The sequence below is a fragment of the Eulemur rufifrons genome, chromosome 10, assembly GCF_041146395.1.
Source record: "Eulemur rufifrons isolate Redbay chromosome 10, OSU_ERuf_1, whole genome shotgun sequence".
Taxonomy (NCBI): Eukaryota; Metazoa; Chordata; class Mammalia; order Primates; family Lemuridae; genus Eulemur; species Eulemur rufifrons.
Genome location: NC_090992.1, coordinates 8035508 through 8052802, shown reverse-complemented (window position 1 = coordinate 8052802; position 17295 = coordinate 8035508). Strand labels below are relative to the sequence as shown.

General features: G+C 49.3%; 2 protein-coding genes across 2 annotated transcripts in view; both read right to left on the bottom strand.

Moving 5' to 3' along the window:
- The window catches only part of RNF14 (ring finger protein 14), a 362683-nt gene that overhangs the window by 44331 nt on the left and 301057 nt on the right, over positions 1–17295 (bottom strand). The gene's annotated exons all lie outside the window — the stretch shown is intronic.
- Positions 1216–15737, bottom strand: DELE1 (DAP3 binding cell death enhancer 1). The gene is made up of 13 exons (XM_069483801.1): positions 15607–15737; positions 14925–15039; positions 14712–14829; positions 12559–12706; positions 11435–11596; positions 11088–11176; positions 10889–10985; positions 7698–7840; positions 6396–6554; positions 6209–6301; positions 3604–3763; positions 2856–3095; positions 1216–1776 (listed from the first exon to the last, which is right to left on the bottom strand). The coding sequence occupies exons 1-12, from the start codon at positions 15635–15637 to the stop codon at positions 2857–2859; spliced, it is 1554 nt and encodes a 517-aa protein (XP_069339902.1). The 5' UTR covers positions 15638–15737; the 3' UTR covers positions 1216–1776; position 2856.

Here is a 17295-nt window from a genome sequence, read left to right as displayed (position 1 = left end):
AGCCAAAGATTTCTGGTCCCTTGACAATACCTCTCTCACAACTCTTCCACCCTTCCCTCTCCGCAATGAGAGGCCCTTCCTTTTTAAATTGGACAGGTTAAAAATATTCCACCCCTACCCTTGGCACTCCAAATTGAACCAGTATTTAACTGCGTGGCAATTAAGAGGGCCGTCACCACAGGACACCCAGTGTCCACGACTGTCTGAACTGCCCCTTGGCCCCAGGCATGGCTAGGAGGAAGCCACAATCAGAGAACCTAAAAGGACAAGCAGGGGGCAGGGGCTGGGGAGCGGGGCTCCATGGGGAGGGCAGGTGGTGACATTTTGCACAGAGGGTGCCCCAGGAAGGCTCGAAAGCAATCTGCTGGGAGTTGGGCTCTGTGCACAGTTCAGCGAGGGAGACATCGGGTTAATCCAGTTCTTTACTGTAGGACTTCTTGGAACCTCCAATATGCTGACGCGTATCGTGAATCTATAAAAAGGGGACGTCTGGTGTAGCGTTTCCCAAACTTATTTGACCACAGAAACCTTTTTTTTTGGCGGAGATTAGTGCGCTCATGGCTGAAAACCCTGAGCTTTGGCCAACGTGCACCAAGTCCCTACCCTGCACGGGGCACTGCACTAAGTGTGGGGATGCTGGAAGACACAGATGAGGTCCCTGCTCCCAAGGAGCGCCACCTGTGGGAGGCAGCCATGTGCAGGACAGCCCTGGAAAGGGAGCAGGGGGCAGGGGAGGCACTGGAGCTAGAGGCAGCTCGGCCGGGCCCCAGCCCCCAGCGGTGAGGGAAAGTGAGGCAGGGGGCACTCGGAAGCTGGGAGAGGGGGGGTGGGCAGCAGAGGAGGAAAAATGGGCAATTCCTCCGGCCCTGCAAATCCACCCATCTTTGAACTGGCCAAGCCGGTTGGCCCTTCCCATTCAAACAGTCACCAGAGTGGGGGGGGGCCCTCAGTCACTGCCACCACCCCCACCCTAACCACATCTATGCTATTGAACTTGGGCTGACATCCAGGAGCCAGGGAACAGCTATTCACAAATTCAGTAATTGGACTCATTAGTGTTGACTCAGAAATCATTTTTTTCTAGGTCTCTCTCTTGGAGAAGCTTTTAAGACCCTTTAAATTAGTTAATGGAGAGTTTAGAGATGAGGACGGAGCCTTGGCTTTCAGCTCCCCCGACCATCTCCGGCTCCCCAGTACACTCAAGGGCGAGAGTGGAAGATAATCCAATATCTTTTATTAAACACACAGACATTTCTGGCATACCTTTCCCAAAAGAGGACCTCAAAATCTACACTCCCCTGCTCCAAGCCTCCCAGTGCTCAATCTCCACTTGCTCCCTCACATCAGTAGGATGATAATAAGGCTTTCACATACAATTACAGTGTGAACTGGTGGAAAAGAAACGTGGGCCAGGAGTCAGGAGGCGCGGCCCTCACCCAGCCCGGCGACTCTAAGCCATGCAGCCCCCGGCACCGATCACTCTGCCTCCCCGGGCCTAGTGAACACCAAGGTCCTTTCTGCAGCGAAAGCCCTGACATTCATGCTGCACGGGAGGAGGGCGACACCCCTGCCCCTGGTCTGCAACTGAGGAAACAATGTAACAAGTCAAGGTGACATGGCCAGGCAAGTTGCAGAGCCAGAACCTGGGTCTTCACACACTTTCCTCTTCTTTACTGTGCTGGGGCAGGTGCTTAAGGTTTTTGGGAAGGTGGCTGGATAACTGGCCTCTTCTTTGGGACTCAAGTTGTGGGTCCATCTTTAGGGCTCAAGTGAGTTCTGAAAAAGTCAAGCAGATACATCCAGGGGTTTAGGCAAGAAATTCCTTCCTTTCAAATCAAAGGCGCAATGAAAACGATCCTGAATCCATGGGGGACAAAGGCGAATGCTGGAGCTACTGCTGGGGACAACGCGTTCAGTGTTTCCCAAGTGTCAGCCACTCATGGAACCACGCCATGATTTTTGCCACCTCTCTCCTTTTTGCTATTTTTCTTTAAATTGATTCATTTTTTTTTTTTTTTTTTTTTTTTTGAGACAGGGTCTTGCTCTGTTGCCCGGGCTAGAGTACAGTGGCATCATTATAGCTCACAGCAACCTCAAACTCCTAGTCTTAAGCTGTCCTCCCACCGCTTAACCTTCTGAGTAGCTGAGACTACAGGCGAGTGCCACCATGTCTAGCATATTTTTTAAAATTTTTTGTAGACACAGGGTCTAACTATGTTGCTTGGGCTGGTCTCAAACTCCTGGCCTCAAGCGATCTTTCACTTCAGCCTCCTAAAGTACTAGGATTACAGGCATGAGCCACTGCGCCTGGCCCACTATTTTTTTGTTAAAGTTAACTTTATCCTAGGCATAACATCTGTAAAACTATAGGTCAATATGCTAGTCATATTTTCATATATTAAATATATAACTATTAAAATAAAAAATATTAATTTGAATACCATCTAAGATCATCTTGTAAACCATCAGACAGGTACACACATCAGACACTGGCAAACAATGGTATAGCTTAAGTGTGAGGAAACTGAGGCACAGGGAGGGCGAAGGTAAGTGATTTGCTCAAAGACAAAGGCCAAGGTGAGGACCAGGGTCTCTGGACTCTTCAGTAGAGTTTTTCTCAGGTCATCGGATGAATCCTTTTGGTGCACAGACCAGAAAGGACTGTGAAGGCATCCAAGGCTCATCTGTGAGGCTACCAAGTGGGGGGAAAGGTCAAAGTCATTTATTAGCTATGCACTTGAAATTGCTTAGGAACCTGTGCTCCCACTAGAAAGGGAAACTGACACACTTTTTGTCATCCAACCTCTTGGCTCTCCAGGTTCCTAAGAGGCACCACCAACTGTGTTTTATCTCACCTTAGCCGAAACCCAGTCTTACGAGACTCCTTTCCAAGGGGCTGGGGTGTGGGGGCATAGCGCTGCTGGGGACTCCAGGGTTGGCTCCGAGATGTCCACTTCTGAAGAGGAGGCCAAGGTTCCCTGTGCTTGAGGCGTGTGGGAGGCGGGAGGTTCCTGACAGCAGGGTATTCAGGCTGCAGAGGGAGGGGCTGGAGAACGACTTCAATCCTTTAACTGCCAGGACGCTGGACCCCAGGGCTACAAGAAGAGGTGAGAGCAACTCTTAACTCATGCTATATTCTTGAACTTCTACTTTGGAGTAACAACTCCTTCAAGGGCTTGGTTCCCTCTGGCCTTGTTAACTCAGCCCAACCCCAGTGGCTCTCAGAGCCCCAGCAGGGGAATTCAGACAGCCTCAGGACATTATCTCTCCTAAAAAAATCATCAGAGTTGCCACCATTTATTCAGTACCTACTGTGTGTCAGGCTGTGCTAAGCCCTTTACAGCATCTCATTTAACCCTCACAAGAACCTAATGAGTTAGGTTACTTTTACTTTTAGAGAAACTGAGGCTCAAAGCCATGGAGTCAATGTTCAGTTGACAGCTGAAGCTAAAACTCAGGTTTCTCTGACTCTAAAAGCTGTGCTCTTAACCACCACTGGGGTCAGAAATGACAAGGAGACCAGGGGCTACTGCCACCACCTTCTCTGTCACAGGGTACTGAGCTTAGGGGCAGGACCCTGTTGGCTCCGACTTGCATCTGTACCTGCTGCCTCCGTGGAAAAGAGAGTCCGAACCCTCTCCTGGGCGGGCTCGTTTCCCAGAGCCGCCGCCTGCCGGTAACACCGCAAGGCCTCTCTCAGATTCCTCTGCACGCCGAGGCCTTTCTCATAGCAAATTCCCAAGTGGTACCTGCTCTGTGAGTCCTAAGGGAGAAGAAAATGGACAGACAGACACATGCAGAAATGAGGACCTAGGACACTGACGCAGGAGCACGCTAGGGCTTATCCTTGCAGGGTCGAGGCCCAGCCCCGGCCCGCCCCCCACAGCGAGGGATCCCAGTGATGAACCCCTGGAGGCCCAGAGCTTGCCCAGCACAGACGAGACGGGAGCCCTCCACCAGGGGGATTCCAGCCACAGCAGTACGGAAAGTTCTCTCGCCGAGGCTGGCTGAAAGTATGCAGAAGTGAAGGCTACAGGAAACAGCCCCCAGGGGACTCCCTGAGGCAGGCTCCTACTGTCCTGACAGAGCAAGCAGGCAGGGTGGAGGGTCGGCTTCTCCAGGGCCCTGCACACCTTCCTGAAGCTCTGCCTGAGCGGCTGCAAAGCATAAATCACAGAGAACGTGTTTCTCGTCCTTCAAAAAGCTAAGCCCTTTGCCCACAGCTCTGGGTCCTCTCCTCTCACTGAGAACTGTGCTCTTCTGAGAGGCAGGATCCAGCAGGGGTTGGGCGCCCAGCTGTTCAGCCAGACTGCCTGGGTTCCAATCTCAGCTCCACCACTTACCAGCTGTGTGACCTCAGGCATGTTACTGGAAGGCTCAGTGCCTCAGTTTCCTCGCCCATAAACTGGGGACAATAATAGCACCTACTGTATTAGGTTGTTGTAAGGATTAAATGTGTTACTACGTAAAAAGTGCCTAGACTAGTGCTGTTATTATCGTCCCCTGCAGTCGCCCCCATCAGCAATCTCTCCCGCTCTACTAGAACACTGTCATCATAGTCACTCTCTCAACTTAAAAAAACAAAACACTGTTGACTCCCAACCATGGTCTCATTTCTTTCCTACCCTTCACAGTCAAATTTCTGGAGAGGCTGAGCCCTCACTTCTGGAACATGCAGGCCAAGGTCTTGCCAATATGATGGACTCATGGCTACAGGCTACAGGCTACAGGCCGGGTTACGACACACTCAGCCCTGCGACGCCGGTTGGTGCAAACCCAGGAAGACACAATTCCTTGTGGGGTAGGGAAGTGTGAGGTCTGTATCCCAGCACACTCACATAACAGGTGACAGACATCCTTTTGTGCATTCTCCTCTTAGCATGCCGGTCTGATTAAAGTGGCCAGGGTGCCCCTGGGCTTGCCCAGCAGAGAGACACGCAGGACCGCCCAGCCTGAGGAAGCTGTGTAGGGCTACTACAAGGAAAGGCGGGCACAGAGACCAGTACTGATTGGGGACTTCATTCCCCAGTTGACAGCTACTACAGATATTTTGGGCAACACAGAGTGGAGAAGGAAAAGTATTCTCACGTCTAAGTTCAATGAAGCTATACGTTTGGCCAAAAAAACAAAGGAAGCAGTAGCTACCTGTGTAGGGAAATTATACTATGTGCATATTGCTTGCTTTAATCCAGGACTCCGGGTCCTTTAAGATGCAACTCAAAAAATATGCTGGTCAAAAACACTTGAGGAATACAGCAAACCAGAGATTGCCTTCACAGTGATTCACAGTGACATAAAGCTTTGAGATTTCCTGCATTAAAGATAATGGTTTAACTCAGTATTTCCCAAATCCAGTCAACCATTTTTTCCCTTCATATTATTTGTTTTTTTTTTTATTTTATTTTTTTTTTATATATATATTTTAGCTGTCTATATAATTTCTTTCTATTTTTAGTAGAGATGGGGTCTCGCTCTTGCTCAGGCTGGTCTCGAACTCCTGAGCTCAAACGATCCGCCCACCTCGGCCTCCCAGAGTGCTAGGATTACAGGCGTGAGCCACCGTGCCCGGCCTCTTCATATTATTTGTAAATGTCCTGTGGAACAAATGCTCCACGGAACAAACTCTGGGTCGCACTGCCTGAATGCCAATGCCCCCAGTTCATGGAAGAGACAGGCCCCCCCCCCCCCCCCCCCGCCCAAACTGCTCAGTGTCTCCACCTCGTGTGTCTTCTGACGAGACACTGAGCTTCCGCCACTCATAATGATGCACTTCTCACGTGTACAGCTTACGGAGTGCTCTCACACCTGTTATCTACCTAGGTTTTGATCCTCACGACAGTGCTGTGAAGTAGTGGACAGGCAAGGAAGGCATTATTATGCCGACTTTAAAGGCAAGGAAACAGGTTTGAATCAAGAAATGCCAAGAGGACAACAGCCCTGCTTTGTAGCATTTAGCCATTCTGTGGTGCGAATACTCCCACCAGAGGATTCTAAGCTACCAAGAGCTCTCACAGCTGGTGCAAGGCAGCTCCAGCACACCACTGGGCCTGCCCAAGGACACACAGTAGGTCAGCAAGAGCTAAGGCTTGAAGCCAGCCTAACGCTCCTGTCAAATGATCTTCTAAGCACAGAACTCAGTACCAGTTCCAAAATCTCTTCTCTTATCAGACTCAGTCCCCAACATGCGTGGATACCAGGGATCTCATACCCCATTGCTGGCCGCAAGCCAAAGATACTTCACAGCTCTCTGCTCGTCCAGGTATGGCTCCTTGGTGAAAAGCACTCCGAGGAAAGCCTGGGCCTACGGTCAAGGAGGAAGGAAAAAAGGTACCTAGGTCACTTTCAGGCTCCACATGTCCCAGGGACTTCAGATGGACCCTGCCAATGGCACTCACCTCTCTCAAGCCCGAGTCTGCAGCCTGCCTCAGCATGGACACTGCCCTCTGCTGCTCAGGGCCCCATGAGGAGGCTGGGTCTCGCAGCAGGCACCTGGCACAGCGGTACTGAGCCAGGCTGTGGCCCTGGCTGGCAGCCAATTGGTAATAAAGGACCGCCTGGGGCAAAGGGAGAGACACCCTGTCAGCTGGCAACTCTGTAAGTACTTTCTTCTTTGCGTGAAATTTGAAAATATTATTTTAATTAAATAATACATAAGCATTATAGATTAGTCAGAAAATACAGACAAGCCAAAATTTAAAAATATAAAACAAAAATAGAAACATAAAATCCCAAGAAATCCTGCCTCCTAAGGATCATTCTGTTAAAATTTTAGTATACAGCTTTGCAAATTTCTTCCCACATATATATGTGTTATATACACACGCATATACATTATATATATATTCGCACACATATTTAAGTGTGTATATATATAGAGAGAGAACTGGATCGTACTATACTATTTTGCAACCTATTTTTTTACTTAGCAATACACTATGAATGTCTTTCCTTGCCAATATAGATCTAGCACATCATTTTTAAGGCCAAAATACAAATACAGATGTAATTAACCGGTTTTCCTTTTTTTAGAGAAAGGGTCTCACCTAGGCTGGTATGCAGTGGCCCAATCATAGCTCACTGTAACCTCAAACTCCTAGGCTCAGGCAATCCTCCTGTCTCAGCCTCCCGAGTAGCTGGGACCACAGGGGTGCATCACCATGCCCCGCTAACTTTTTTATTTTTTTGTAGAGATGGGTCTCACTATGTTGTCCAGGCTAGTCTTGAACTCCTGGCCTTAAGTGATCCTCCTACCTCAGCCTCCCAAAGTGCTGGGATTATAGGTGCGAACCATTGTGCCCAACCACAACCAGTTTTCTACTAAAAGAACTTTAAGTTGCTTTCCCTTTTTTTGCCTTCACATACAACTCTAAGAAATACATTATCATATATAATCTCTTTGTGTACTTATCCTACTTTTTAAAAATGAATTAATCCAATCACCATAGTGCTGTTCTAACCTCTGACGATATAATCGCAAAGAAGAAAGGCAAAATCCCTGCCCTTCTTGAGTTTTCAGTCTAAATTCCCAGAAGCTAGAGTTTCTTCCTTATTTGTCTCTCGAAGCTGGGCTGGAACCAAGTGGAGGAGAGAAGCTGAACTTTCCCCCATCCCTGCCCACTACTCATTTTTAGAGATCACTCTGGGCAGCCCGGTACAGGGTATAGGCCGGGGGGTGGGCAGGGGACGACGTGCAGTACCTTGCTAATGTCCCTGGGGGTGCCTCTGCCATGCTCATGACACAAACCCGCGTTGTACTGTGCTTTGCTGTAGCCACGGTCTGCAGCTTTCTTGAAGTAAGAAAAGCCTGCCATGTAGTCCCCATTCCTCATGTTCTCTGTCCCTGTAAGAAAGCACAGGGCACAAACACTCACAGCTTTCTCTGTGAACTTCCCCACTTCCTCAGCCAGACATCTATAGGTTCATCATCTGATCCCAGACTCCTTCCTTCCTTTTTTTTGAAACAGAGTCTTGCTAGAGTGCTGTGGCATCAGCCTAGCTCACGGCAACCTCAAACTCCTGGCCTCAAGCGATCCTCCTGCCTCAGCCTCCCGAGTAGCTGGAACTACAGGCACGTGCCACCGTGCCCAGCTAGTTTTTTCTATTTTTAGTAGAGATGGGGTCTTGCTCTTGCTCAAGCTGGTCTGGAACTCCTGACCTCAAGCAATCCTCCCAACTCGGCCTCCCAGAGTGCTAGGATTACAGGCGTGAGCCACCTAATCCGACCCTTCCTTCCTTTTTTGTGCTGGACACTTTGCATATATTCCTATCCTCTGCATATTTCACTGGTTTGCCATCTGCGTTAGTGGGTTCTGCCTTCCTATAAACATTCCTCCACCTCTTGGTAACAGCTTCCAGATTTGCCTTAGGGAACAACCCCTCCCCCAGTGCTGTCAATCAATGTGCCTGCACTCTTCCCAACCAAGGAGATTCTCAGGAATCTGAATCTTGATCTTGTTGGGACAAGAAGAGAAAACAGTCCTTGTGGGTTTATTCTGATAGTAACAGTCTGAAGATAACTGTCTATCAGATGCTGCCCACTGGGTCTCTGGAGCTTCCCTGATTCCTGTCCTTTCAGAGGCTTGGCAGGTCAATAAATCCCAATAGAGTCCTTCTGTGCTTAAGTTAGCCAGACTGCGTTTAGGTTGCTTGTAACCAGCAAACCCTAACTGATGCAAGTGATACTGCTAATTCTGTTTTGCGAGGAAACTGGGAGCGGTGATATAAGACAGCCGAGATCTGAATGCAGGTATGTCCAACTCCAAAGCCCAAGCTCTTTCCATTGTCCAAACAAAAATGAAACAGGAAAGGAGCAGGGCACAGCCAATTCTCAACTCTAAGCCTTTGCTCAAACTGCCTCTCCTGCCTGGGATCTCTCTTTCTGCCTCCTCCTCGGGCCTCCCACCCTTCTTCTGCTCTAGAAACTTCCGACCACACTCAGGCTTTACTTTTTTGGCACCTACTTAATATACCAAGCCTTTTTCTATGAACTAAATTGTTTCAAGAGTACAAGTCCTGTCTCCTCAATTAGACTGCAAAATCCTGGAGGCAGAAACAGAAAAAGAATGTAGAAGAAATAACTTTTTGCATGGGATGAAAGCTCTATACAAATGCAAAATATGATTATGGCTTATGCTCCCTTTGTGCTCTGCCACAGTGCTTAGCACTTGCTGAATAAATGAATATGTGAATGAAGGAATGGGTAAGAAAATTCTTAGAAGAGACTGTCGGCCCATCAAAATTACAAAAAGCTAATGAAGTAGAAGCCAGGTTCCATTCAGCCACCAGGGAATTACATAAAGCTGCCTCCCTGCTGCCTGAAAACTTACTGTCCAGGGTTGACAGAGCCCTATGTCCTTGAGGAGAAGAGTCAAGAGGGCAAAGGATCCCACCCTGTCCCCATTCCCCACCTGGCTCCATTGATATACCCTAATCCAGCTCTTCTTCTCAGTCTCCTCTTCCTCTAGCCTAGACCACACCTCCAACCTGTTTTGCTTAGCGCTCAGTAATATCTCCTACTACCTGGTCTCCTGTTTTCCCTCTGGCATCCCTACAATCCACGTGTGTCTATACAACAGCCAGACAGATCTTTGGAAAAGTAAATCAGACCATGTTACTGCCCATCTTCCTGCTCCTGCTTAAAACCCTCCAATGCCTTCCTGTCTCACCTAGAAAATCCACACCCTTTACCTTGGCTCAGAAGGCCTCATCTGAATTGGCCTGCTTCTCTGTCTTCATCTCCTTCCACTCTTCCTGAGATCTCTAAGCTCCAGCCACATTCACCTTTCTTTTTTTCCTTTCACAATCAAAATTCAATCCTGCCACAGGACCTTTACACTGCTGTTCCCTCCACTTAGAAAGCTCTTTCTCCAGATGGAAACAAGAGTGGCTTGTTTTGTCAGTCAAGTCTTAGCTCAAGGGTTTTCAGTGAAGACTTCCAAATCAAACGTTGCTCCTGGCCCAAATCACTAACACATCCCCTTGTTTCATTTTCTTCACAACATTTATCACCACCTGAAATTCTTTTTATTTGTTTGCCAATGTATTGTTTTTCTCTCCTTCAAGTCACGTGTCAGCTCCCTGAGAGTAAGAACTTTGTCTTGTGAATCACTGTATCTCTGGCACCTAAAACAGGGCCTAGCAAAAGGTAAATGCTCAATCAATGTGTTCTGAATGAATCCCAGCCTTTCACCCATCTGCCCACTAGGCTCCAAAAGATGCTTCCCGGAGTTTGAGTCTCCACATTAGAAGGCCTGAAACTTGAGCCAGGTCACTACGGAGACCAGAATAAATGATGGAGGGGTGTTTGGAGTCTCCAGATGTGGGCAAGAGGTTCCTATTCACCCACTCAAGGGCCTGCTCTAAACTGCAGGAGCCTGATCTTTCCTACCTGTGATAGCCAATGCCAGGTGTCCTCCAAGATTGATTTCCTCCTCCTTACATAGTAACAGAATTTTTAGGTAAGTACATGGTTATTCAGATAAAGATGACATTTCCAGCTTCCTCTATGACTGGGTGTGGCCACAAGCCTACATTCAGGACAAAGATCTGTGTAACTTCTAGGTCATGTCCTTAAAGTCCCTAAAGGAGAGGTCCTTTAGCCTCCCCACCTTCTTCCTTCCAGCTGGCTACAATACGGATATGAGGGCAGGAGCTGGAACAGCCAAACTGGAGCTCAAGGTGGGAGGCAGTTCCAAGAATGGCAGGACACACTTGAATAAGAATGGGTCCCTGACACCACTGAGCCACCATGCCAGATTTGGTCTACCTACCTGGGAGAAAATAAAATCTCTCTAGTTTAAACCACTCCCTACTCTGACTGTATTTGACCCACCCCATACCCTTTCCAATTTTTCATCCTCCTGCCTTGAGGCAGGATCCATTCAGTTACCCAGGAAGTTGAAAGCAATGGAAACACTGAGCTGGAAGAGCTGCTGAATGGAAGTCACGGCCTCCTCAAGGGAAAGAGTTTTTGATGTATCTTGTTCCTGGGGAAGGAATACAAAGACTCATCAAGTGATAGTTCCCTGGGATTGCCACCTGCCCAAGAGAATGTTACAGGGTTCCGGGTGACCAACTCTGGATAATACCTTCTTTTGACTAGTGGGCTGAGGCTGGACTGGTTTTGCCTTGGACTCGAAGCTACTACTGGCGTGCAAGAAGCCCAAATCACTGGGATCTGCAAAGAAAGGGCCAACACCCAGCCAGGACACAGCAGAAAGGTGTTACTTCTTTTCTCCTCCTCTCCCAGGCTACCCAGGCTCTCCATCCGGCACCCTTGCCAAGAACCACAATACTCTGAGCCATCCCAGAAGGCATGGGACCTCACAGGAACGACAATTCCCTTATCTGGGAATATGCAGCAGCCAACGTCCATCTGCCCAACTCCCCGCCAGGACCCCCTGCCTTGTGCCAATTCTCCAAGGTGGGGACATACCTTCCTTGGAGGGGTCCCGAGGACCAGCTGCTCTCAAGGAGCTATGTGAGGAGAAGCTCTTGGGCCGAGCTGAGGGTTCTTCCTGGCCCAGCCTGGGTTCCCTGTGGCCAGCGTGCCTGGGAGCTGGGCCGTCAGGGCCGGGGAGAACGTGCCGCCGCAGTGCTGTGAAGAGCCGGCAAGAGCAGTCAGGTCAGAAGGGGATCAGTGCAGCCTGCTCGGGCTTGACTGAGTCCTCCCTCCAGTTTGAGAGACCCTAGGAAGAAGTTTGAAACTCCTGTGACACTTCCTTCACGCTCCTCCTCGTCTATTTCCTTTGCTGGTTTCCCTCCACAGGGGTCTAGAGGGACCTGTATTTATTTATGCTAATCTCCTACCCTAAGCATCAATCACTCCTTCGCTTGAATTCTTCCAGTAGCAGGGAGGCATCTACCTTACTCACTGTTGTAGCCCAGTAACTAGCATTTTCTTTGATGGTGATATCAATAATGATTATCATCATCATAGTAAGGACAAGAACTAATACTTAAACTAGTAATTACTGAGCACTTACTACGTGCCAGGCACTGTTCTAAGTCCTTGACACATATGAACTTATTTAGTCCTTCCAAGAAACCTATGGAGTGGGTTTTATTACCCCACTTTATAGATGAAGACATTGAGGCACAGGGAAGTTAAAATTGACTTGTCCAGGGACACAAGACTAATATGCAGCAGTTCTGGGGCTTCAGCCCTCACCATCTGACTCCAGATCCTCAACTGCTAGGCTGTATTGCCTCTGGATCATGGCATATAATAGGTACTCAATAAAGATTCATTTATTGATGAATGACTGAATGACCTAACTGGCTGACAGCTGGACAGGAAGCCACACCCAGGATCTAAAGTGGTCTGGACTTGTGGGGCTCCCTCCATGGGCGGTGATGGGAGGACGTGGAAAGACACTGAGGAGCAGGTGTGGCTCCCACCCTGGGTGGACAGAACTTCCCCCCATCCCCTTCCTCTGACTTCAGATAGGAAAGGCAAGGAGCTGCTGATGCTTCTTTTCCTGAGGTGTGTCCAGAGATGCTTCCTGGCCCAGAGAAACGCCCAGCCCAGCCCTCCTGTCCCCAGGACTGAGAACTCACAGGAGCACGGTTGCCACAAGGGAAATGACAGGAAACGGTCCAGGGGACTGTGCCAAGAGCAGTGTTCCACTCGCCGAGGTCCTGCTGGCAGGGATGCCTGGAAGTGGATCTGCCTTGCCAGCTGCAGGGCCAGCACAGCCAGAGTGCCCTGGGAAAGACAGCGCATTAGGGACACAGTGCTCCACAAGTCAACTCCTTGAGACCTGGCCTTCAGCTCAACTGTCCTTGCGAAGCCGGGCTGGGGAAGCTCCCCCACTGTGTACTCTCGCAGCACCCAAACTTCTTTTCTGGAGCCCTGATGCCACTGGTACTTACATCATCATCTCTGTAACTATTCATCTAAGGTTTGTCTTTCCTGTTAGTCTCTACACATGATGAGGGCAGGAACCATGTATGTTTTGGTCACCAATGTATCCCTGGTTCCCAGTACAGTAAGATATAGTAGGGACCCAATAAACACATGCTGAATAAATGCATGAGTGACTGACTGAATAAACAAAGTCTAGGCAGGCAAAAAAGATAACATGGTAGGTTGGGACTTAGCAGCAAATGCAGCAACAAGTCAGAGCTCCCCATCAGGCCCACTCTCCAGCCTGGCACAGCCCTTCCCCTCCCCCTAACCAAGCCACCCACCACACACACATCTGCAGGTGTGAGCTTGGTGAGGGTGTTTCTGCTCTGTCAGGTCTGCAGACGACCTGGGCTAGCTCTTATCCCAGTGACTGCTTGGCTTTCCCTGTCTCCACCTGTGTTGTGCTCAGAAAGAGACACCCAGGTACTTATTTGTTGCAACAGGCACTGCATACAGTGGCAAATAGGAAGACACAGTCTCTGCCCTCAGGAAGTTCATATCTTGCCTTGAGAGAGAAAGTCAAAATCCAAGTACACAGAGAAATAAATATAATAACTATCAATTATGGTAACTGCCGAGAAGAGACAAATCAGGGGGTTACATAGAGCACGAGACAGAGGACTGACAGGACAAGAAGTCAGGGAAAGCCTGTCTGTGGGGGTGATGTGTGAGCTAAGGCCAGAAGAGAAGGTACCAGCACTGTAAAGAACAAAAAGTACCCATGGCATTGGGGACAGCTTGTGTGCAGATCGTTTCTTACAAGCAGCAGTGACAGAGCCCAGGGATAGCATCAGGACCTCTAGAATCCAGGTCCAGCTCCAAAAAGGACTCACTGTGGGACTGCCCTAGGGCACAGATCTTCTTTGGCAAAATGGGAAAACACATCCCTCGCCAGCATGCTATGCCCCTAGTGCACATCTCCCAGAGAGAAGTGTCCCCGTCATGGGGACGTACCAGGCTTAGCTCTGCTAATGAAACCAATTTACAGATGAGAAAACTGAGTCCCAGAGAGGTCAAGTCACTTGCCCAAAGTACACAGCATGAAAGCAGCAGGGATGAGATGTGACAGACATGAGAGTGATATGTGTGCCAACTTTTTCAGAATACCTTATAAGCGGAACTTTTACCAAGACCTTTGCCTGAAAGGCAAAGATTCTGCCCGATCAGATCTAGTGTTCACCACTAAGGATCTGACCTTATAGATCAGATTCAACAAATATTTATTGAGCAACTATTATGGGCTAGGCTCTGTACTAGGTGCTTTTACAGGCCATACTAGGTGCAGCAGTGAAGCATGACCTCTAGAGTTAAATCCAGCTCCCCCACTTAATAGCTGTGTGATCTTAAGCATGTAAACTAACATTTTAGAGCCTGAGTTTCCTCATCTATATAATGAAGATTATATTTCCCTAGCAAGATTTTTGTAAGGATCAAACAAGATAATGCATGTATAATACTTTATATTAATAAATAATGCTATTTATTATTTATTATAAGCTTCACGAAGGCAAGAATATATTTACTTTGTTCTCTGCTGTGTTCCTAAGGCCTAGCAAAAATGTGCGGCTCAGAGAAGGTGTTAAATAAATGTTTACCAAATGACATGAGGAAGAAATACATGGTTGGGGGAGGTGTGGGAGGGAGAGCAGCAATATCTCCCTGAATCTGCTCCAATGCTATGGGTTACTCATTGCGTGGACACAACGATGCCCTACCTCTTGTTTCTATATTAGACTATACTTCCATGCAGAATCATTCTCATCCACACTGAAGGTCAAGGAGAGGGCTGGGGAAGCCTTACCCATGATATGGCATCCCACAGGGTGTTTGGGGAGACATGGGCAGACTTCCATTGGAAGGCATCTTTCCATCCATGGGACCTTGGACCACTGCTTCTGCCTGGGCCCTGGGGGCCGGACCTAGATGATGCAATAAGAACTGTCAAGTTCTGTCCAAAATGAAGGCAGGAGGGAGGCCAAAGGAAGAGATGGATGACAGAATGGCAGTGTCTCACCTGTCAAGGTTGGGCACAGGGACCAGCAGGGTGGAGGAGGTAGCCTGCGGCCCATCTGGGCTGGTGGACTTGGCGGTCACCCCCCGGAGGCTGGGTCCCAGCAGACGGGGAAGAGCTGTGCGGAGTAACAAGGATCAGTTTCCTCACCAGGAACAGGATTGAGGCAAAGGCTGCCCCAACAATCTTCTCTCAGACCTGGGACAGAGCCCCATCAGAATTTCTCAGGGTAGAGTGTCTACATTTTGAAAAAGCTCCCATGTGATTCTGACGCCCTCCTACGGCTACCAACCATTGTTCTAAGATGACCAGACATTCATACACACACTCTCGCCCAATGTTTGGGGCTCTTTGTCTTTAAACTCCTCCTCTCTACACTGGCTCTGCCTACTCCATTCGCTTCTAGTCGTCTTTCATTCGCTCCGCCCACCATCTCCTGCTATTTGACTCCTCCCCTTCCAACAGCCCCACCCATATCCTTGAAGCTAAGCTCCACCCTCCACTCACCAGCCCCAACCACAGCTCAAATTCCGCCAGCCCATGACGTCTTGGCCCCGCCCCCTTAAGGCCCCGCCCCTCAGCGCTAACGCCGCTCACTATTGCTTGGGCTGTTTCCTCCCGCCTGCTCCCACCTCCACTTCCGTCTCAGCGGCCCCAGGACGATCTCCGCTCGGACGCCCCTTACCTCGGCCCAGCAGTCCCGGGAGGCGCCACATGTCGTTGCTGGCACCATGGAGAATTTGCAGCCGCAAAAGCGAGGCCAAGCCACGCGACAGCGGCTAGAGTGGCCGCTGCGGAGCCCCGAGTGGCCGAGTCCCCACGGAAGCCCTCAGCCAGCCAATTAGAAAGGAGCCTGACCGGAAAGACGGCGCTCAGCGAGAGGAAGTGGGCGGTGTGGGCGTGTTTTGGGCTGGTCGGGAGGTGAATTGCGACAAGGGCATGGGGATGTGGGCCCAGCTGTCCGTGGGAGAGACGTCCTTTGCCGCGCCCACGCAGAAGCTGGGGTGGCTGGTGGCGAAGCGGAACCGCTTAGAAGCAGGACCGCTGAGAAGCGGGGCCAGAGCTGCTTCGGTGGAGCAAGAGGACCTTGCAGACACCGTGGTGCCGAGAAGGAGGAAAAGGCTTCCCCAGGCCCCAAGGCTAGAGGAGGTGGGCGTATCCAGGCTCCGCGGGTGGAGGAGAGGACCCTTAGGGTCCAACTAAAGAAGCCAGTAGTCCGACCTTTCCGTCCAAGGCCATCTGCTTAGATGCCCTGGCAGGCCCGAAGGCATAGGCGATGAGAAGCTGCGCAGGGCAGGGTTTTCCTTCCGGGTTTTTAACTCTGGCCCGCCTTGGTCTTACTGTATAGGCTCACACAGACCCCCTTTCCCTTTTCTGGGCCACGATAGGGTCAAATGGAATGCCTGGTCCTACGTGGTCTGACAAGCTGAGCTCTTGAGTTGCTCCTTTCAAAATACCACAGAGGAGACAGCACCCACACCCATCAGCACGCACCCTGTTAATCAGAGTACTCATTTTCAGATCTAGCCAATGTGTTTGTGGTCTTTTGTGGAGAAGAATAGTTCCTCATTAACCACACTTGAATCCATGAAATAAAGGAGTTCAAATTGAAATGGAAGGTGTTTAGACTTTCTCCCTCTCCCTTTCCCCAGGTATGTGACTTTTAGGTGGTGGGTGGAAGTCTCTGCCTCGGGTTAAAGAGTACTGGGAGTAACTACTTTTAGACCGAGGCACGTGGTGTGAAAGTGGTATTAATTTGTTAAACAGTTTTTGAGATATATGTCAGCCACCATCCTAGGATCTGAGAAGACAGATGAATAAAGAGCATTAGTGGCATCCAGGAACACATGGTCCAGTGGATTACGAGTGGGTTTGGGGCAAGGCACTAGTGGCTCAAACCTATAATCCCAGCACTTTGGGAGGCCGAGTTGGGAGGATTGCTTGAGGCCAGGAATTGGAGACCAGCCTGGGCAACCTAATAAAACCCTATCTTTAAAAAAAAAAAAAAAAAAAAAGAATGGGCTTTGAGGTCCCACAAATCTGGGTTTGAATCCCAGCTTTCTTACTTCCTGGCTTTGTTATCTTGTGCAGATTCCTTAACCACACTGAGCCTGGGGTTCTTCGTCTATAAAATAGAATACCTCATGCAATTGTGAGGTTTAAATAAAATGATACGTTAAAAATGTTTAGCAGCCTGAGCAACATAGTGAGAGCCGGTCTCTACAAAAAATTTAAAAATTAGCTGGGTGCGATGGCATGTTCCTGTGGTCCCAGCTACTGGGGAGACTAAGCCAGGAGGATCACTTGAGCCCAGAAGTTTGAGGTTTCAGTGAGCTATGATGATGCCACTGTACTCTCGCCTGGGCAACAGAGC

Bases quoted from the DNA above. Each gene is read 5' to 3' on its own strand.
- DELE1 (XM_069483801.1), bottom strand. From the start codon at position 15,637: ATGTGGCGCCTCCCGGGACTGCTGGGCCGAG. The intron at 11,597-12,558 runs GTGAGTTCTCAG...GGCTCTTCACAG, and splicing joins CTTGTGGCAACCGTGCTCCT to CACTGCGGCGGCACGTTCTC. The intron at 3,764-6,208 runs GTATGAGATCCC...CTTCTCCCTTAG, and splicing joins GGCTTGCGGCCAGCAATGGG to GACTCACAGAGCAGGTACCA.